Source organism: Drosophila sechellia, chromosome 3L (assembly GCF_004382195.2).
Source record: "Drosophila sechellia strain sech25 chromosome 3L, ASM438219v1, whole genome shotgun sequence".
Taxonomy (NCBI): Eukaryota; Metazoa; Arthropoda; class Insecta; order Diptera; family Drosophilidae; genus Drosophila; species Drosophila sechellia.
Genome location: NC_045951.1, coordinates 24919620 through 24940701, shown reverse-complemented (window position 1 = coordinate 24940701; position 21082 = coordinate 24919620). Strand labels below are relative to the sequence as shown.

Below are 21082 nucleotides of genomic sequence, written 5' to 3'. Positions count from 1 at the left end.
GGCATTGCCCCATAACTGTGAGCCATAGGTCCAGATAGGTTTCAATATAGAATTGTAGAGCAAGACCTTGTGGTCTAGGCTGAGCGGAGAACCAGAGTTGATGAGCCAGTGTAAGTTGTTGGCTTTGAGTTTAAGCTGGGTTTTTTTGGCTTCAATGTGCCTGCGCCATGTGAGTCTTCTGTCAAGGTGTACGCTACCTCATCTGCTTTCGGGAGTGGTATGTTGTTCAACAAGAGCGGAGGACAGTCTTGTCTGTTTAGCGTAAACGTCACGTGCTTGTATTTTTGCTCGTTTACTTTTATTCGCCAGTCAGAGAGCCACTTCTCAATGTCGATGAGGTACAGTGCCAACTGTGCTGTAGCTTGGATAGGGGACCTTGAACGGCTAAGGATAGCTGTATCGTCGGCAAATGTGGATACTGTTAAGCGACTATTTGTAGGGATGTCGGCTGTATAGATGAGGTATAAGGTTGGCCCAAGAACGCTGCCTTGGGGGACTCCAGCCTCAATTGTATGATCAGTGGAAGTGGCAGTGTTGCACCGCACTGTAAACTTTCTGTCATAGAGGTAAGACTTTAGAAGTTTGTGTGTGCTTTCGGGTAGGGATGTTTTAATTTTAAACATTAGGCCGTCGAGCCAGTCTCTGTCGAATGCTTGGGATACGTCTAAAAATACTGCTGTGCAGTATTCGCGATATTCAAATGCAGTTCTTATTTCCGTTGTAATACGATTCACCTGTTCAATGGTTCCATGGCTTTCACGAAATCCAAATTGGTGGGCTGGGATTATATTGTGGTATATCAGATGCTGATTAAGTCGAATCAGCAGGCATTTTTCGAATAGTTTCGAAATACATGAGAGTAGACTTATTGGTCTGTAAGATGAAGCGACTGTGTGGTTCTTACCAGGTTTTGGAATTTATGATAATCGACCTCTTCCATCGTTGTGGGAAGTAACCAAGTTTGCTGATGGCATTAAAGAGCTTGGTTATGTAGCGAACTGCAGAATGTGTTATAAGGTCACAGCCGGGGGATTTTTTCGGGCTGAGATTGTCTTTAATTATTTTAGTTACTTCTTTAGGACGAAACACAATTGGGGTGTGTTGCTGGTGGCGGTTTACGGGATAGGACGGTAGCGCGAATGTGCTAGTAGCCTGGTTTGGCGTGAACACATTTTGTAGGTGAGCGCCAAATGTGGTGGCTCTGTCTTCATCACTACGGGCCCAGCCACCTGAGGAATTCCTTATCGGCAAAACGGTTTCAGTCGGTGGGCGAAGAGTTGAGTGGGCTCGTCACAGTAACTTTTGTTTTGTGCCTGTTGGTGTGAGTTGCTGATCGTCGTCCTCTTCTTGTTTCAGAGCGTTGGCCAGTTTCCGTGTGGCTACTTTTAGCTTTTGTTTTGCAGTTGGGGATCTGGAAGATTGCCATTCTCTGCGTAAGCGTCGTTTTACGTGGACGAGTTGCTCGATTTGTACGTTGGTCTTTTTTGAATTAATTGTATTATTTGTTATTTTGGGTGTTGCAGTAAGAGCTGCTGCAGTAAGGATGGATTGCAATGCACACGTGCAGCTCTCTATATCAGATTCAGTATTAAGTTTTGGGCTTAGCTCAATATGTGAACTTATATATTTTTTATACCTGAGCCAGTTTGTTTTGTGAGAAGTCAATCTGAATGGTGGTTTCACGTGTTCTGCGTACCGGCGGAGGTGAATTAGTACAGGCGAGTGATCAGATGACAGATCCGGCAGACATTCAGCTTTAACCAAACTGCGGGAAATATTTTTCGTAACTGCGAAGTCGATCAGGTCAGGCAGCTTATTGAGGTCTGATGGCCAGTATGTAGGACTCCCGGGGGAAATATGGTCAAGTTTATTAGTGGCTTTTATTATAGTCTTATAAAGCTGTTTTCCTTTTGGGTTCACAAGTCGCGATCCCCAGTGAGTATGTTTAGCGTTGTAGTCGCCTGCTGCAATGAAGTGTGGCCCTAGTGCTTGGAAGAAATCCAGGAATTGAGCTTCTAATACTGTGAAAGGGGGGGGCAGTATACGGCCGCTAGTGTAAGGAGAGTGTTGTCATCCAGCTGCATGTTGATAGATGTGGCCTGAAGATTATTTTCCGCAAATTCTTTGTAAAAGTGGTGCTTCATACGGTTCCTTATGAGTATGTCGGTGCCACCGTGTGCTTTTCCATCGGGTTGATCTGTACCGTAGAAATGATAGTCTCTTATTTGAAAATTGTATTTGCTTGTGAGATGAGTTTCCGAAAGAAGCATTACGTCGATATGCTTCTCATGTAGGAATTGAGCTAGCTCAAGTTTGCGCTGTGAAACGCCATTGGCGTTCCACGTGGCTATGCGTAAGGTAGCCATTATTTATTTGATTGTTGGGCTACAAGCATTTGTATCAAAAGTTTTTGATTACGCATCATGTCTTGAATGGTGGTCTTCATAAATTCCATCATGCTCTGTTGTAAGGCTTGCATCATAGCTTCAGTTTTTGTTTCCTGCTGCGCAGCTGGGTTATAGTTTTGTTGTGTGTCTAATTTTGTGTGCACTTCATGTGGAGTTCGGGAATTTTGGGTTGGAGGCGTCATACCTGATTTTAAAACGTTTGCAAATGTTGTCTTGTTAGTGTTGGATGTAGGCCAGGGAGCGAAACTTGCTGCTTTCGAGAAAATTACTTCAGGATTTGTCTCTGATGGTATCAGCGTAGCTGTTCCTTGGTGTGCCCGCGCCGTGTTCTTTCTTTTGTGAAGACGGATTTTCAGCTCTTTGTAGATTGGACAGCCTCTGTAGTTTGCTGTGTGATTGCCCCCACAGTTATTGCATTTTTTCTCGCATGCATTTTTTTTGTTAGTTTGACACTGTTTGGAGTCGTGGAGATCTCCACAGACTACGCACACCGGGCGAAGTGTGCAATACGACCTCGTGTGGCCATACTCTTGGCAGTTTGTACATTGTACAGGAGCGTTACGTTTGTGCGGCTCTTCTACCGTGATCCTACGGTGCAGAAGGAGCTGGAATTTGTAAATTGGGTGAACCTCGTTTTTTCTAGGAGGCTTGTTTTCTGGTTCAAGCTCAATCTTGAAGAGTGGTTGGGGCTGCATGTTTCTGTTTTTGATATTGAACACGCTTTTCGCGTAAAATCCCTTTTCCTTTAGCGCCTCAGCGCTGCTTTTAAGCTGGTAAGTGTAGAAGCCTATTTTTTGTGCGGTAAAATAGTTTGTGACTTTTCTGTAGTTGTCCTCCGTTTTCGTCTGAAGTTTGATTTCATTGATAGTACCTCTTACGAGGGGAATTATATGAAAGCTATCTTTTCCAATAAGGCCAATCAAAGTATTTACAAAACCGCTTGTGCTCTTCTCGCGGATGTATTTTGGCGGAGGTTTTGTTTTCTTCGGTTCGATATCAACGGATCCCAGCGGCACGTCCTCAGCGGTATCTACCAGCAAGGCAAATCTGTTGGTATTTGCAGGGGCTACATTTTTGATCAAGGTAGAGTTGTCGCGTGTATTTTTCGGCTTGTTTTCCAAATCTGAATTTTTCGGGCTGAGCTTTCGCTTTATTGTAATCTAGCGATCCATTCCAGTCTGTCAGGTCGACCCAGCTTTTTTGTTTACGTTTTCGTTTTGTTTTGCTGGTAGTGCAGCAGTACCGTTTATTGCTTGCGGTTTTGCTTTCGCTGACTCAGTCAGAGCGTGAGCGGGTGCATCCGATGACGAGGTAGAGCGGGCTGTCGGTCTATCTCCAGCTGTTGTTGTTGGAGGTAGCGGGGCTTCTGTCGGAGCTAAGAGAGCGGGAGAGCAGGAGCGCGCTCTTTCTTGATTTGTTGGTAGAAGAAGGTTTCTTGGGCTATGGGTTATTGACCGCTCGATGTCTGCGTTTGGGGTTATCGGTGAGACGTAGGAGAAGTACGCGTTGTTGCGTTGAATTGAGAGCCGGCGTTCGTCTTGCTCGCGCTGTTGCTGTTGGGATTACTGTTTTGAGGATTTTCTTCCTTTGCCTGTCTGAGACTTTTGCCAATTTTGTTTTTGGGGTTTTTCCTTAAGGTGTTTTGTAAAATTTTCTGCAAAAATGTCTCTCTCATTGCTTGATTCAGCCTCTTGGGCTAAGCCTAAGGCTGAGGGTCGGTCTATGGGTTGCGCCGGGAAGACTGCCCACTTCAGAGATTTTTTAATCCTGAGACGAAAACGTGAAGCCCGTCGCTTCTTAACTTTTCGTTTAATATAGATGCTGTGACGGAGTCGTGCGTCATCAGTGTTTTATTTGTCAATAGTGTGAGTTTTTTTTCGCCTTCGTCGAAATATTGCAGTAGTGGCAAGTTGCCCTGCTGCAGCGTGCTTAGTTGCTGTTGGATTAAGTGAACCGGTGTCTTGTCCGCGTATGAGAAATCTAACCTAGCAATAATGGCTTTAAAATTCAACACTGTGTTGAATGAAGCCAGCCCAGCATCTGCTGGTCCCCTTACTTTGTTTCTGATTATAGGCACTGCCTGGTAGTGTCTTGAAGTGCCGTTGTATGGCTAGAAGACTTTATTGGCTGCGGAAGCGGCTTGGCTCCACGAAACATAGTTTTCTATCTCTCCGACGAACTCGGGGATGGACTGTGCAACATCTAAGGGCTCGTCGCAGCGGGTCCCTGGCACTATTTCAACTGCTTGGAAAATTTCTATCTGTGGTGCAGAAACTCTAGCTTTACCAAGCTGGTTTATCAGGGAGGCTATCTTCTCCTCAAATAAGCGGGTTTGTTGCTCAAGGGCTGCCTGCACCTTTACCTCCATCCGGGCAACCTGTTCAGCATTCAGTTTTTTTTATAGAAGCTCTTTAAGCTTATAGAGGCTCTTCAACACTTTATTGCAACAGGTAGAAATTTATTTAAGTTGGTTTTTATAAACACTGAAATCTCACACTAGACAGCTCTGAGTATTTTATTTTATTTGAAATAAAAATGAACATCTCACTTACATTTTTTTTAAATATGAAATTCGAACTTCGATCAAGTGGTGTGGTGGCCGCTGCGATATGCTGTTTCCCGTCGCTCATATTTGTTGATTTGTTTTATTAACTCGCTCAGCTCTTTTGGCTGGGGTTCTTAATTTTTTGTATTTGTTGTGTGAGTGAGTATTTTTTGCACTATTTTTGTTTTATTTTTTTTTGTCACAATATTTGTTCTTGTTGTGCTTTGTCGTTCACTTTATTGAATCGTACCGCAACTCTTTGCGTTAGCTCAGGGCAAGAGTTATTTCGGTTAGACAATAGAGTAACTGTTCACTTGTTGATTTTGTTATTCACTTTATTGAACCGTACCGCGACTCTTTGCGTTAGATGAATAGTTAGAGAAACTGGGCTATTTTCCGTGTGGGCGCCAATTAGAATAAGACTGGTTATTTTAGTAAAGTGTCTTTATTTGTTTTTATTTATTGTACGTGACAATTGGAGAACAAAATTAAAACTAGAACTTAGGGCAAGCTCGGTCAGACCACGAAGCCGCCGCTGCTGATGGAAAGTCGGCTGAATGTTGCGTCAGCGTCTGCAACGGGCTTACGCGTGCGAGTTTCTGGTTTCGGCTGCAACTTTGTCGCGACGGCATCCGGCGTAGCAGCGTTGTCAGCAAACTCAAGCTTGCCCGTGTTCACTTGTATACTAATTTCTTATGTAGAATTACAAGTTTTCGTAGCAAAGTAATTGAAAACAAAAAAGTTTTCCATACTAACACTTAATTTTAAACTGATTGTTCATATGATAGCTATATGATATAGTGGTTCGATCCTCCTTTTTTTTCATATAATTTTGCTACAAAATAAGAAAAGTTTCAAGTGTCTACCACAACTAGAAGTATTTTTGGCCGCTTTCCCCATAGAATGGGAACCACGGTGCAACGTCGGTGTTAAACTCTGTAAGGTGAGATCGTCAATGGTTGCCTCATGAAATTGATTTTAATCAAAGTTCTGATAATACTGATCAAGTAGGACTAGATTGGTTAATAAGCAGATTGTAGGCTTACCTAAATACATGGCTAAAGTCTTTATTGGCACTCGTGTTTCCATTTAGCTGTTTTTTGACTATATCAACTAAATTGACTGATTTTTTGGCATGGAAGTCCTCGTAAAATTCTTTAATGTTGTCTCTGCATTGATGAAATCGTCCTTCTATTCCCTGATAATTATGAAGCTTATCCATTGCTGTGGGATTTTATAAAGTGTGGATCAAATGAATATATATCCTTTGTCAATAATAATATTTACTGTTTCAAAATAGTAAAAATGAACACCAATTTGCTTACTGTGGAACAACTGTTATCTTATTTTAAGTAAAACGACCAAGTTCATTCAATATTGAAAGTATGTAATTTGCAGTACATACAATTTCACAGCAATAATTATCTGAGCATGCGCCAAGCCGAGAAGTCTGAAATTAAAAGTATGTATATATGAATGAGAAAATTATCTTAGAAATGTAAGTAATGGTTAGCAGTTAGTGGAAACCTATATGACTAAGCCATATCACAAGATTAAAAGGTATACTAATTAAGATTTTGAAGTCGAAAAGAATTACCAGTTTCCCTGAAAATTGTTTACGGGTAGCGTTTATTATTTTATTAGGATCACTAGCCGAACATTAACCCAGGCCTTTCTGTACGTTCGTTTGTTTAGAGAACTTTTAGATCTGGTCTTCACGCATAGCTCACCACTCTTCACCAATGCACACTGGTTTTTTATGTGTTTTTTTTTGGCAGAAAGTCAAAAAAAAATTTTTATCGGAATAAAAAAATTTATGGTTTCTTTATATTTAGGATAGTCTAATTAGATAAAAAGTCGATTTTTACTTTTTTACGAAACACTGGCTTATCGCCCACCTTTCAAAGACAGCTGATTGTCGATAACATGCGTAAGACAAAATTGGCGGCAAATCATTTTGCAACATTTGTGGTTTATATTTCCTCAGAGAAGTAAAAAAGTTTAAAGTGTTGTCATGGAAAACAGTAGCACAGGTATGTAGATTTGTAGTTCACTAACATCTTTGTGTATGTTATATTTTTTTGTGTAGTTGTATCGTGTTTTGTTTATGTGCCTTTTTTACAGTCAACTTAACAAATGTAGCTGTGTTTCGTGGAATATAACTTTGTATGGCAAACCATTTCAAAACAATTTTAACGGCAAGTTATTAACTAACATGTGTATAATATTATACAACTAGTTTCATATGCTCCTTTTTGTTCCTTTTTGAAAAAATTACGTTTTTGTAGATGAATACTTGTTTGGGCATGCAGAACTGCTAGACATTTGGAGCAAAAATAGTCCCTCTGAGGATGCAGTTAGGCAGCATATATTTAAAAAAATTGGTCAGAACAATATAAATGAATGTTGTATTTCATTTGTAAATAAAAAAGTTAGGTCCTTCGTTGATTACATAAGGAAACATTTGCCAGGTTGCAATAGATCGTTGGACAGGTTGAAGAAAAAAAAAAAACACTTCAAATGGCTGGCATCTAGTATTAGTATAATCGCTGATTGGAAAACTCCAAACAAAGTTGGTCGTCCAAAACTAGTTTATGAAAAGGCTAGTGACCGACTTTAAAGAAAATTAGCTTCGGACCTTGCGGATGAAAATAATAATTCTGTACCATTACTCTTGCATGCTGCTTCAGTTTCGGCTAAAAAAGGAAATGAAAAGGACATGGCAGTTGTATTAAAAGCAGCTGGTAACAGCGATAATATCAATAATATAAAAAGAAAAATGTTATTTTCTGAGCCCACAAAAATGTCCGTCGACAATGCATTAGCCTTTTTATTTGAAAACGGATTTACAAAAAGCCAATACCATCAATTTAAAACGGAATACAAAAGTACACGGCTTTGATATTTACCCATCATACATTTTGTAAAATTTTTTTTTTGGCCTATTATTTATTTATTTACTTATTTATTAAATATAGATACAACATTTTTTTTCTTTGGTAAGGTAAATATTTTTATGGCATATCGGCCAGATCTTTTATATGGCAGCTATATAAAAGTTGACCAGTAAAGTAAAGTAACACAAACCAAATTTGCTGAAGATAGGTAATCATTTCGAATTTCTGCCAAAAAAAAAACACATAAAAAACCACTGTGCTATGGTAGTAGAAATAGGAAATGTAATTTAAATTGTCGTTAAGCTCCTTGGCTTTGTTGGTTACCTGTTAAGTTCGTTCATCCAGTATTGTTATCTTGGATTTCTCCGCTAGGCCTACATGCTCGTATGAAAATCTCGCAAGACTGTAGAATTAATTGCTTGATGGTTTATAAACATATGTCTCAGCATGACGCGGCCGACAAACTGCCCATCACTGCCACTCCCAAATGTTTAAAAAATGTTCTGACTACCTAAATAATATGTATCTGATAGTAACGAACCTTAACTATAGCGTTCTTTCTTGTTTTTGTGAGTTTTATAGTTTATGCTAAAGTTTTGTTATAAAAATACCCACTAGTTACGTCTTAGTATGTCGATACAAGTTAACCTTTGAAGCCGAAAAAATATCTTTCTTAAATAAAAAGATCGAACCAAAAGACGGAGAAACATACCACAAAAAATTAAAAATCTATGTAAAAATGCCTACTGCACACCAAGCTTCTTTTTCGACTTTTATTAAATTGTAAATATATATTTCGGACTGATGATATTATTGCTATTCCTCATCATCGTTCATGGTAAGCCCCAAAAGGTTGCAGATTTTTACAAATATCAAGAATTTTTTTGCGATAACAAATGTCAAGAATTTTTTTTTGAAGACCTATGTTCTTTTGTAAATATACAAATTATTGTGCTGAATAATAATAATTGAATAATAATTTAATTAAATATTGCGATGATGTCTGCAGACAACATATTCAGCCTGTAGTGTCGACTAACGGAAATAATATCGATTATCCTGAACGTAAGCTTCCCGATAGATTATTTAAGCATCCGATTTATACCAGTACGCCAATGGCGTTATGAATATAATAGATGTGTATACCATTTTTATTGTGATTTTTAAATGTCCAAAATTTATATATTTTATTTATGTTTATATATTTTTCATTCAAACCGGCGTTGTTTTATATTGTGAATCTTTTCAAAACGGCGCAAAATATCCAAAGTGCGTTTACCGATTTTCAGGGCAGAACCCCTTTATGCACCCCTTCAAGTTGCAGAAGTTTAAAGAAGCTCAATAAGCTCAATAGCTAAAAAGTGCCTAGAGGTAACCCGTCAACATGATGTTGTTTAGCGCGCGAGTCCCACGGCCACACCAATTCGATTCACGAGAAGATAGACGTGATTTAGAAAACAGTACAGAAACGAGGAAATAAATATATCATAAAGAAGTATAATAAATACAAATATTAGTAAGATATTATTATGTATTTAAGAAGCAATCAATTCTGCTTTAAGAGCGGCTGATAGTCAATATTCCATATAATGGGATAATGTCTAATATAGTCAGAACATAATACTCTGTAAGGGTCATTCAACTCATAGTAAGATCTACAATGATTTATGATTAGAGGGGTATGTATTTCGAATTTGACAACGAGTAAGAGTATGGCTGTTCGGAATGTGGAAAATAGATCGGCTATTGCCTGAGCATTAAGCACTGAGCATTAAGCACTGTAAAATTTAACCGTGCACTTAAATATTTAGAAAGGAAGACTGAAAACCGAATTTTTTATATTTAGTATAAGAACTGGTTTTAACATTTCTTAGGTGTGACTCTTTATTAAACCAAGGAGGTTTGTTAGTGATTGACTGGTAGTGCATCGGAACACAAGAGTTAAAAATGATTTAAGTGCGGTAAAAGAAATATTATTGCCAACTGCCATTATGTTGAAGGAGTAAAGATCGGAAAGCCAGCTATAAAATTATTTAGCCTCAGAAAGTATGCCTTGCGAAAACAATGAATTCGCTTGGTTGATACTCTGATTTCTCTTTTATGTAGGTATGTCGATTGCCATCTCGAAGGTGGTAGGATATGGATCTTCAGGTTGAGTAAGAGGTGCTACCCCGGAAAGAAACACACTTTCAGGACTTGTTACAAGACATAGATCCAACAGTCGACCAAGAAAATTTCGAATATAATTAACATGCGATAACGATAAGTCGACAAGCCGTCAATAAAGTCATAGGGAGAAGGATATTCGACTATTCTTTTGGGGACCACTTGCGCCAGGTATTATAAAATCACCTAGAACTACAAATTGGTGCCTATTTGAGACGGATTGGATAGCGGACAAAGGATTTAGATATTCTGGGAATTCAGAAAATAGCGGAATGGAAAACACGTAATATAATTAGATCTATCGGAAAACGATAGCGATCTCTCTCCCGAAATAATATAAACAAATGAGCAATAAGTGACATTTTCGCATAATCAGCACTTTCAGAATAAATACAGAGTGGCGAATCCTACGCAATGTACACAATCCAATATCCCAAGCGGGCGATCTCGCTCCAGAAATAATATAAATAAAAGGGAAGTATAAGAAAGGTTTTTGTCACTAACATTTAGTCTTGTGCTGAGATGAAAAGAAAAAACATGAAAACTATTTCTGCGATAATTTTTAATTTCTTAGCGTTGTCCTTAGTCAACTGACGGGACATTAGTTTGACTCAAAAATATAAATACAATTTTACTAAATATTCATGATCAGGCCAAGTCCGTATGATGGTCGAGATCTCCGGAACTATAAAAGCTAGAAGGTTGGGATTCAGCATATTCATTCTTCATTCTGGAGACAAAGACGCAGCGCAAGTTTTTTGACCCATGTTGCCCGTTCTAACGCCCAAAACCGCCCAAAAACGGCCAAGCCAACATTACTTTTTGCCAAGCCCACTCTAACGCCCTGAACAATTCGTTGGTTCTGTTCTTATTCCGTTTAAGCTTGTTAATGACGTATATTCCGCTGTTGGTTGAATCGACAATTGTGTGAAATTCATGATTTTTCACGTAATCTGCTGACATGCTGTTAATCTCTTCTTAAAGTTATTTTTTTTATCGCATTTTAAGTGCCCAACTAGATAAGTTATATTGGAAGTATGTGATGTCGTTTAAGCTTTCTTCAGTTGGTCTGAAATGATCGTATTTACTCTTATTATTTATTTATTTTACAAAATTAAATATAGTATACAATACTAAACCTAATTAAATTTAATGAGTACTAGCTACGGGGCATCCGACTAGAGTCTTGTGGGTTAATTGCTTTATATAATAAACTTAGCTTTTTGAACAAATTTGTACATTTTTGAGATATTTTCACAGGATGGGTTACTTAAACAATTCGAAAGACTATTTGTACCAAATAATTAAGATCTAATTGTGTGTAATTGACTGCAGGCGTCGAGAATATGGTCAACGGTGAGCTCGTCCCCGCATAGTTGGCATGCTGGTAGCGCCGTTCTCTTCAGTAAGTGTTGATGTGTGGATTGGGTGTGCCAGATCCGTAGACGGATGAAGGTCGAGCATTCCCATTTATGTACGTTCGTTGGTGGCTTGAACATGATGCAATTCTGATTAATAGACTGGTACCTGTGTATGAAGAGAGTTTTTTTTCTTTGAGGAATAGCTTGATTCGACTTTTGAAATCCTTGGAGTTAAACGGAGTGAAAAGGATTGGTGGTGTAAGCCTCATCTCTTGGGCGGCTTTGTCAGCAAGTTCATTCCAATGGACACCTTGATGACTGGGAACCCAGAGTAAGGTGATTTTCGTTGGATGAGAACTTAGGATGTGCCTAACTTCTAGTGTTGTGGGGTCCTTATGGTTCCAGTTGCGTATAGCGGAAAGAGAGAAGAGGATGTCTGTGCACATAACAGACTTACCAGCGTTTTTGGAAGCGAATTGGCATGCTTTGAGAATGGCGAAAGCTTCGGCTGTGAATATGGAGTTGTATGTCGGAAGCCTACCTCCTGCAATGATTTTACGGTTACAGTCAACAACCGCAAAAGTGGTTGCGCCGGTGACTTTAGAACCATTGGTGTATGTCCAGTTTTTCACACCAAGATCTTCTTGTGCGCTCATAAAACGTTTTTAGTATTCTAGGCGACCTGTATTCTTTTTGGCAGCATTGTATATTTGAAGGTTTATGTTAGGCTGTTTGGAACCACAAAGTGCGATTTGGAGGGCCTCCTGGGCTTAGGGAGGGGAAGGTCAAGTAGCTTAGTAGATGTAGTTGGCGCAACGTCTTAGAGTGGATATGCACTTAAATTTCCGTTTTTGTTTAAATATGGCTCCGAAGTCTTTGGTTAGCAGGCAGTTGGACGTGGTGTACAGCTTCGGGATAAGTATCAATGTAGTTTATTCTACGCCTGATTGGATACTCGGAAGACCCGATTCTGTCAATGTGCACGCTACTGGAGATGTGGGAAATGCGTGAATGGCGCGACGGACCGATCCGTGATATGGGGCTTGTAGCTTTTTTATGTGTGATTTAGCACACTAACCGAAGATTAACAGTCCGTAGTCAATATTAGATAGCATTAATGCGCGCGTAATATCTATAAGATTCTTAATATGTATGTAAGAATATTTAGATGATAGAAATTTAATAATGTTAAATCTAGTTTCCAGTTGTTTTCTTAGAGTCTGACATTGCTGTTTAAAAAGTAGTTTGGAGTCGAAGGTTATCCCCAAGATTTTTAAAAAGTTAACATCTTTTATTGTGCGGCTGTTAAAGATAATGTCGGAAATGTTGCAACGTTGTTTCCGACAGATATGGAAAATTTGGCATTTTTCAATGGCAAGAATTTTTCTCTGACTGTGTTAATATTTTTTATTTTTGTAATGATTATTGCGTCGTCTGCGTATAGTGAGATGTAAATATCTTTATGCCGAGTTACAATGTCATTTATATCTTCTAGCTATCATAAATAAAACCACCGAAAGTTGCGAACCCTGCGGGATTCCATTGTGTAAAATATGGGAGTTTTGAATGACCGATTGGTCATGAAGGCTTTAATTAGGTTATAAAGCCTTGGACCAATGCCCCAGCGCTCTAGTCTGCAAAGTACGGCGTGAATCCCCACGCGATCGAAGGCTCTTTCAAAATCCGTCGCCAAGATAGAGACGTGATTTTTGGTCGAAAGAGCTTTCGACGCGAAGTGTTGGTTGGATACGCAATAACGCGTCCATCGTGCTATGATTTCTTTTGAAGGCAACTTGATTATGGGAAATTAGGTTGTGGCGTTTATTGAACCAGATAAGTCTTTGTGCTATTATTTTTTATAGTGTTTTTCCCAGACAGGATAACAGAGAAATTGGACGGTAGCTGTTAATATCAGAAGGAGGTATGTTTGGTTTTGAGATAGGGATAACGGTAGCCGATCTCCATGTATGTGGGTATTTTCCAGTGTTTAATATTTGATTAAAGATGTCCAAAAGTTTTGTTTTTAGGTGGGGAGATAGGTTTTTGAGCATAGGGTATGATACTCTGTCGGCCCCAGGGCTTTTCCCTTTTGCTTTTGCTACTGAATTTTCTATTTCAATCAATGTGAATTTGGAATCTAAGGATGTAGCCGATGGGGAAAGTGAGTCGATGGCATAGGGTTCAGAAAGATAACGAGATTTTGGAAGTACATTTTTCAAGGGAGGTACGCTTAGCCGAAAGTACAGCTTTTTTGAAAGGGGTGTTTGCTTTTTTGTATCTGATAAGGTTTGTATCATCCATATTGGCTTTGTAGGACGAGAAGAAGCGTTGCTTTTGGTCCCTAAGCTGTTGAAGGTTCGCGTTCCACCATGGCACTTTGGCTTTGTGGATAACACTTTTTGTTTGGGGAATGCTACAGTTTGCAGCTGCTCGTATGACTTTCGTCATTTGTGCGAATTGCTGATTTAGGCAACCGTCAGTCCAATATGCTGCTGATGTTTCGCAACTTTCATTAAAGCGTTTTCAGTTTTCTAGGTATGTCTTGTATTTAGGAAGGGGTACAGTATTATCGGGACGGGTAGGTGTGTTTATGTGGATGGTTATGGGAAAGTGCTCACTTCCATGGAGATTATCTGATATAGACCAGCTGCACATATGGGCTATCTTTGGAGATATCAGTGAGATATAGATGTGAGTGAACGTGTTGTGAGTTGAAAGGTGAGTCGGGGAACCGTCGTTAAGAACAATTAGGCTGTTTTCAAGAATTACGCTTTCAATTTTTTACCCCTTGTATTTGTGCGCGGTGAACCCCATAAAGAACTCCATGAGTTTAGGTCACCCAGGAGTATTGTGGATCCAGTAAGATTTTGTAGAATCTCTGATATGTCAGACGATGAAAAGATTTGACTTGGTGGGATGTACGCATTAACAATATTAATGACCTGTTCAAGATTAAGCTGCAGTGCGGAGCAGAGTATACTGGAGTTAATGTTACGGTATGTATGTGGGACATTCCTTTTAATAAGAATACCAATGTCTTGTTTGGCTGAGGTCTGAGGAGTCGGGATCGTCCATAGTGTCATCTGATTCTGTTGTGTTGATTTTTGTTTGTAGGTTTGAGGTTTGTGAAGCAATTGATTCGGTTGAGTTGGATCTTGAGGTCATTAATGTTTTCTTGTCGTCGTTGTAGGTTTGTCCTAAAAGAGCATTTGCTTCCGCCCTGAGGGAGCGAGATCGTTCAATGCATGTTTTCAGTTTACTTGGTGTTCTTAAGTAAGAGAAATCAGTTTTGGCAGAGGTGCTTGGTAAGGAAGTAAGATTCTCTTCGAGATTCGAGAGTTCGTCCGAGAAGTGGGATACGTTGGTGAGAGCGGAGATGGTACTTTTGTCGAGCTGGTGGGCAAGTCGGTGTTTGTAATCGTGTCTGGGTTTCGGGATTTTTTGACAAGCATAACGGATGCTGTGCTTTGGTTTGCGACGGTCGAGTAGGTAAGCGTGTGGTTTTTGTTGTGTTTTGTTGTTGTTTTAGTATAGTGCGAGCTTCATGGAAACTGAATTTTTTGCTTGTTTTGTTGTGCAGCAGTTGTTTTGTGTTTGATATTGTGGGCATTCGGGTGAGGAGGCTGCGTGTTCGCCGGTGCAGTTTGCACAGAATACACAGGCGGGTGAGAATTTAAATACGCTGTGCACATTTTGAGATTTAAGTTCCTCACCAATTTCGTTTTCTGGAATGTTAATAAGACACGGAGCGTAAATGGTGCCTTTGACAAAGTTAAGAGTGTTGTGGAGCTTGCACACGTTATCGCATAAGCCAGGTAAAGAGGTCACTTTGATAAATTTGTCACTTACTTCCCTGGAGTTAACCAGCAAGAGAAGGTTACCATAGCGAAGATTAGAGATGGATGTGATGTCTTTGCTGATATACTTAAGGGCTCTATGGACGGCAAAGCAGTTAGTCGGATATGGTTTTCGGAGAGTTTTTTGATGAGACCACTAAATATCTCGGATTTTTGCACTGCGTTTCAGGGAGGTCTGGGAAATCAACTTGTAATTTCTGAAAGGGTCTTTTTATTCTTAGCTTTGGGGAAAACGCTGAGACTGCCAAAGCGATTATCCCCAAAATTGAGTGGCCCGGGGGCCACGGTTAATAAATTTATGGATATTGAATGTTTTTGGATTTGCACGTACGCGTTGATAAGAAGATCAAGAAGATAAGATGATAAATATCAATGTAACGGCGATGGTAATTACGCGATAAGTAAAGCGCACACAATTGGAAAGACACAGACGTCCGCACTCGAAGAGAAATAGTCGCTGACCGTTACTCTTATTAATTTTCTTTTGTTTCTTAAATTTTGACTTATAGCTTATGATCTTTCTACCGCGGTTCGTTTCTTCAAAATGCTTATCGTCTAGTTGTTCAATTCTTCCTGTTTCCTAAATGGATTGGTTACTTTGCTCTTTATCTTCTCGTTAAGCTTGTCGATTTTGTCAATTTCATTTTTCTCAACAATAAAATTTTGGTTTCCTGCATACAAAAAGATATCCGCCGGAGATCTTTTAGTAGTGATATGTTTGGTTTTGTGGTTGTAGACATATAAGATTGTTTACAATCTTGTACATCTGTCTTCTATATTTTGTTTACTACTAATGATTCTCAGTGTGAATGTTTACTGTCTTCTGGAATCTTTCTATATCAGACACGCCGTTTTTTCTTGTGTGTGTGTGTGCCGGATATGTTTACGCCAATTCTGCAAAGCTATGCACCTGAAGGCTGAATCCTTATCTGCTTTCATCTCCTGTGGTTTTTCCATGTCATTAAATATTTTTGTTATTGCCGTTTTGCATCTACCCAATTTCTACTTTTACATTCCGAATAAATGTCAATGTAAGAGAAGTCTATCACGTATTTTTCTCTTACGTTGATTAGTCTGGATTAGTTTTTAGCTATCTGGGAAATAGTATTCTCCTAGCTAATGGTTAATATGGTTAATATTCTAACCAGCTAATGGTTTTTTCTATTCCTGGATATAAAACTTCTTTATGCGTTCAACTGATTTCCATCTTCTGAAAATAATGACTTACATTGGAATGCATTGGTTGAATCGCTGTTTTTTTTTTCTAACTGCATTTGTCTAGAGTAGGCATTGAGTGGACTTTCAGGTCTCTCAGTTATTGATATGTAGTTTGAATTATCTTCACTCACACTATGGACCATTGCATTTGTACTATCTGCAATTTCACCAAGCATGGCTTCTTCAAGTTTTGTGCGGTAAAGGGCATTATTCAGCGTTCTGCTCGCGTAACAGACGGGGATTTTAAAATAATATAGCACCAATAGCTAAATTACTTGCGTCAGTTGTCAAGGAGAATGGTTTTGAGAAGTCTGGATAGATCAAAATCGCATCCGAAGTTATCACAACGTCTCAACTAGTGTTGTGTCGTTCGTGAACGAACGAACTAAATTGAACTATTCACCAAACTGAACGAACGAACTAGGTCTGCCTTTATAGTTCAATATAGTTCGATAGTTCAATTTAGTTCACTTAGTTCAATATAGTTCACTTAGTTCACGTCGTTCATTTTGATCTCTTACCCTGATCGTTCGTTCGTTGTTCACTTAGTTCGATAGGTCGGTCTGAGTTCACTTAGTTCGATAGGTCGGTCTGAGTTCACTTAGTTCGATAGGTTGGTCTTAGTTCATTTAGTTCGAAAGTTCGCTTATCGAATAAGCTGATTAATTTTCGCATACATTTAAAACTACGGTTTACAAGCTTGTGCGTATCTATGGCTTCAAAACGAAAGCATAGCAAAGTTTGGAATTTCTTTGATTCAGTGGATGAGAAGAGTGCTAAATGCAAATACTGCAAAACTGTGCTTAGTGTGGCTGGTGGATCGCAAGGAAACTTATCGCGTCACCTTAAAAATAAGCACCCAGCAGCTTTGGAGGAAACAAAGCGCCAAACCAATGAAAGCCGACAGGAAGCAAATGTAAACATAATATTTTGATTTATTCATTTAAGTAGGCTTACTAAATTCTTGATTTCTTTTAACATAGACTCCTCAGATAATTGGACCCCAACAGCAAGTAATAACTTCGTTCATTCAACGACCACCGGCTGCCGGGAAAGCTGAGAAAATTGATAGGCAACTAGTTCGTATGATTGCAAAAGGTCATCATGCATTGCGAATTGTAGAAGAGCCTGATTTCAAGCAGCTCATAGATGATGTGTCTAATTGCCCCGGATACAAAATGCCCACTCGAAAAACGCTGTCCAACGTGCTTCTTCCAAAGCTTCGGGACGAAATTGTTGGTAGCGTCAAAGAAAAAATGGAGCTGGCATCTGCAGTTTGTTTGACAACGGATTGTTGGACCTCTCTTGCAAATGAAAGTAATATTGCTGTTACAGCTCATTTTATTGAGAGTGAGGCAACTGTTATGAGCTCACATATGATTGCATGCGAGGCATTCGTTGAGCAGCAGAGTGGTCAAAATCTCTGCGCATTTTTACAAAAAATAGCAGAAAGATGGAGTATAGAGAACAAAATATCTGCTGTGGTTTCCGATAATGCTGCAAATATTGTCAATGCCATTAAAACAGGAAATTGGCCACATATACCATGTTTTGCACATAGCTTGAACCTAATTGTGCAAAAAGGACTCCGCGAAATCAGCGTTGTACAAAACAAAGTCAAACTCATTGTGGAGTTTTTCAATCGTAGCACTTTCGGCCTTAAGAAGCTGAAGTCAACTCAAACCCAATTGAACTTGCCCGATCTCAAATTGATTCAAGATGTGTCAACTCGTTGGAATTCAACTTTTAAAATGCTAGAAAGGCTTGTTGTGTTGAAAGATGCTCTTATATTAACACTTTCTACTCTGCGTTCTGAATTAAACTTATCTCAGAATGAGTGGGCGATAGTAGAAGAGTTACTGCCTATATTAAAACCATTCATGGAGGTAACAGAAGAAATATCAGCAGAAAAGAATGTAACCCTTTCAAAGGTTATAGTTCTTGCGATTTTGCTACAGAACTGTTTGAATAACAAAACGCCTAAGGATAAATGTGTTGCTGCACTTGTTGCAGTTCTAAAAGCTGAGATGAATCGACGATTTTGCAAGCTGGAAAGTAACGAACTCTACGCAGAGAGTAACATTTTAGATCCTCGATTTAAAGGTCGTTGGTTCAAGTCAAAAGAAGAATACGAAAAAGCTGTTTGTAATCTTAAAAGGAAAGTAACTCCAATTCGTCTCAACAGCGAAAATTATGAATTCGAATCACCTGCGTTTGAAACTAATTCAGCCAATCAGAGTTCGGTTTGGTGTGATTTTGACAGTGAGTTCAAGAACACGACAAAGGCTGCAAACACTACCGGTTCTGCCGAGAAAGAGATGGAAAAATACCTCGAAGAGGAATTTATACCGAGGACTGCTGACCCTTTGGTTTGGTGGGAACAAAGAAAGAAATTGTATCCGCATCTATATTCTTACAGCCTTAAGCGACTATGCCTTATGGCTACATCAGTTCCTTGCGAACGCCTATTTTCAAGTGCTGGGGAAATCATCCGAAAAAGACGGATGCTACTAAAACCTAATAAAGTGGAAAATCTAATGTTCCTTCATAGCAACATGTAGATGGATCACAGGTATAAACATAATTTTATCATATGTTATTGAAAATGTTCCCTAATAAACTTCTCTATTCTCTTTTCAGAAATCAAATAAATGCATTAAAATTACTATATTATCTGTTTGTAAACTCTTTATTATTTCTTATTATTATTATGTATAAGTGTTTTTGACATAAATTGAATAAATAATATTAATTTTCAATGACAGCATTGTATGAAATAAATTCATAACATTTTTTTTTTTTGAAGCACCTTTAAGCAAGTTTAAAAAATGAACGATTGAACTAAATGAACGACCTAGTTCATTGATTTTAAGCGAACGAACGAACTTATTCCTCAAATTGAACTAGGATTACCCAACACTAGTCTCAACGTAACCTTTACATTGAGTATCAATTACTGCGAATTTCTTCAGTTCAAGGGCCCGCATATTTTCCCTTATAATAGTATCTTAGATTATTATTTTGATTTATATTTCCATTGCTCCTTTGCTTATGCCTTTTCGATTTATTAAAATATTGGCTTTCGGGGTTAGCATCATAGAATCCTTAGCTCCATTGTAGGATGTTTTAGGTTGGAAATAGTATCAATGTCGCGCTTATGACTTATACATTCTATCTGGCAATTTTCAATCGATTGCAGTCTTAAGTATTCTTTTTAGCACTTCTGTGTAATTAGTATTCTCAATAGGGTCGCTCTCTAATTCTAGTTTGTCAAACTTTTTCTATAAACTTACATATGCTACCAGGATATGGTGTTTCCTCCAGATGCCTCACCATGTCACGTATGGTCTATGGTCCTTAAATGATGTAGCCAGTGTAGTTATACCCGTTACTCGTAGAGTAAAAGGGTATGCTCGATTCGTTGAAAAGTGTATAACAGGCAGAAATATTCAACCATACAAAGTATATATATTCTTGATCAGGATCAATAGACGAGTCTATCTGGCCATGTATGTACATCAGTCCGTCGGTCCGTTTGTCAGTATGAATGTCGGATCTCAAGAACTATAAAAGCTAGAAGGTTGAGATTAAGCATACAGAGTCTAGAGACATAGAAGACACTCGAACACCCTAAAACCGCCCATAACTGATACTCCATTTTTTAAAAATTGTTGGATATTTTTTCTTAATATGATTAGTTTTGCAAATTTCTATCGATTTGCCAAAAAACTTTCTGTGACGCCCACTATAACACCATAAAACCGCCCAAAGCAGACACACCCACACTTTTGAACAATTAAAATTTGTTTTCATTTTATTCCTAAATATCTATCGATATCCCAAAAACATGATGAAATTTCGCGATCTCATTGGAACTAGCTAAGTAACCGGTATATGATCGTCAGGGAATTCAGTTTCAGAATTCAGACAGACCACTGTACTAAAACACAAAATAAAAACTTGCAATCGAGCTGTTAAAAGTACCGCAAGAACTTACTTCCACTTCCGTATTTTGTTTCATCGATTTCCATGTTCAAAATTTTGTTTTTATAGGAAACGGCGTTGTTGCACAAATACGCACAACAGGATATACAATACAATAATGATCCTTCCGCAGGTTCACCTACGCATACACGCAAGGCGTCACAGTGATTACGTCCGAAGACCTCACTAAAGGGACGTGCCAGTTAATGAGTCACACCTACTGCGAATTCCAAGTTCATGTGAACAGTTTTAGTTCACAATTCCAAGCATGAAAGTGGTTCAGCGGTTTATAAGGGCATTACAGGCCTGTTATTGCTCAATCTCATTATTACTAGACGCAATTTGTCCATTTATGAAGCAAGTGACCTTATAATGGGCCAAACCATCAGGTACGGCTCCACTTACATAAACACATTCACACACAATAAACATTTTACTGTCACCATGAATGAAGGCTACATAAGCTTTAGCGCCATAAGCCTGAGAATATCTATTTAATATATTTGAGTCTCGTTCGTTGTCGGAATTAACCACCACGCATAGATTCGAAAAAGTGCTATCAATTTGCCTTACACACTTATCTGGTAAGTTTTCCCGTGTTGAGTCAAACTAAAGCGCAGGCTCCTCTCCTGGTGGTGCCCTTTCG

At 38.8% G+C, this 21082-nt stretch overlaps 2 protein-coding genes across 6 annotated transcripts in view; one reads left to right on the top strand and one right to left on the bottom strand.

The window, feature by feature from the left end:
- The window catches only part of LOC6620438 (proton-associated sugar transporter A), a 177901-nt gene extending 171264 nt beyond the window's left edge, over positions 1-6637 (bottom strand). Inside the window, exons 1-3 of one of the 4 annotated variants that reach the window (XM_032717954.1) lie at positions 6551-6637; positions 6279-6403; positions 6000-6177 (exon numbers count right to left, since the gene is read on the bottom strand). In XM_032717954.1, coding sequence (XP_032573845.1) covers positions 6000-6175 — 176 coding nt within the window. In that variant the 5' untranslated portion in view covers positions 6176-6177; positions 6279-6403; positions 6551-6637. Of the gene's footprint in view, positions 1-5999; positions 6178-6240; positions 6404-6550 lie in introns of all 4 variants that reach the window. The other 3 variants (XM_032717953.1, XM_032717952.1, XM_032717951.1) reach the window with 3 other exon arrangements.
- A 10219-nt stretch (positions 6638-16856) lies between these two features.
- Positions 16857-19233, top strand: LOC116801174 (zinc finger BED domain-containing protein 1-like). 2 transcript variants are annotated; one of them, XM_032719229.1, is made up of 4 exons: positions 16857-17037; positions 17214-17368; positions 17436-19024; positions 19093-19233. In XM_032719229.1, exon 3 carries the CDS (start codon positions 17538-17540, stop codon positions 19011-19013), a length of 1476 nt encoding a protein of 491 aa, XP_032575120.1. In that variant the 5' UTR covers positions 16857-17037; positions 17214-17368; positions 17436-17537; the 3' UTR covers positions 19014-19024; positions 19093-19233. The 2 variants fall into 2 exon arrangements, with proteins under 2 accessions (XP_032575120.1, XP_032575118.1); XM_032719227.1 differs by having other exon boundaries at positions 16857-17368.
- The last annotated feature ends 1849 nt before the right edge of the window (positions 19234-21082 follow it).

Coding starts and splice junctions, on each gene's coding strand:
- LOC116801174 (XM_032719227.1), top strand. CDS start 17,165: ATGGCTTCAAAACGAAAGCATAGCAAAGTTTGGAATTTCTTTGATTCA. Junction 17,369..17,435: donor AAAGCCGACAGGAAGCAAAT/GTAAACATAATA, acceptor CTTTTAACATAG/ACTCCTCAGATAATTGGACC.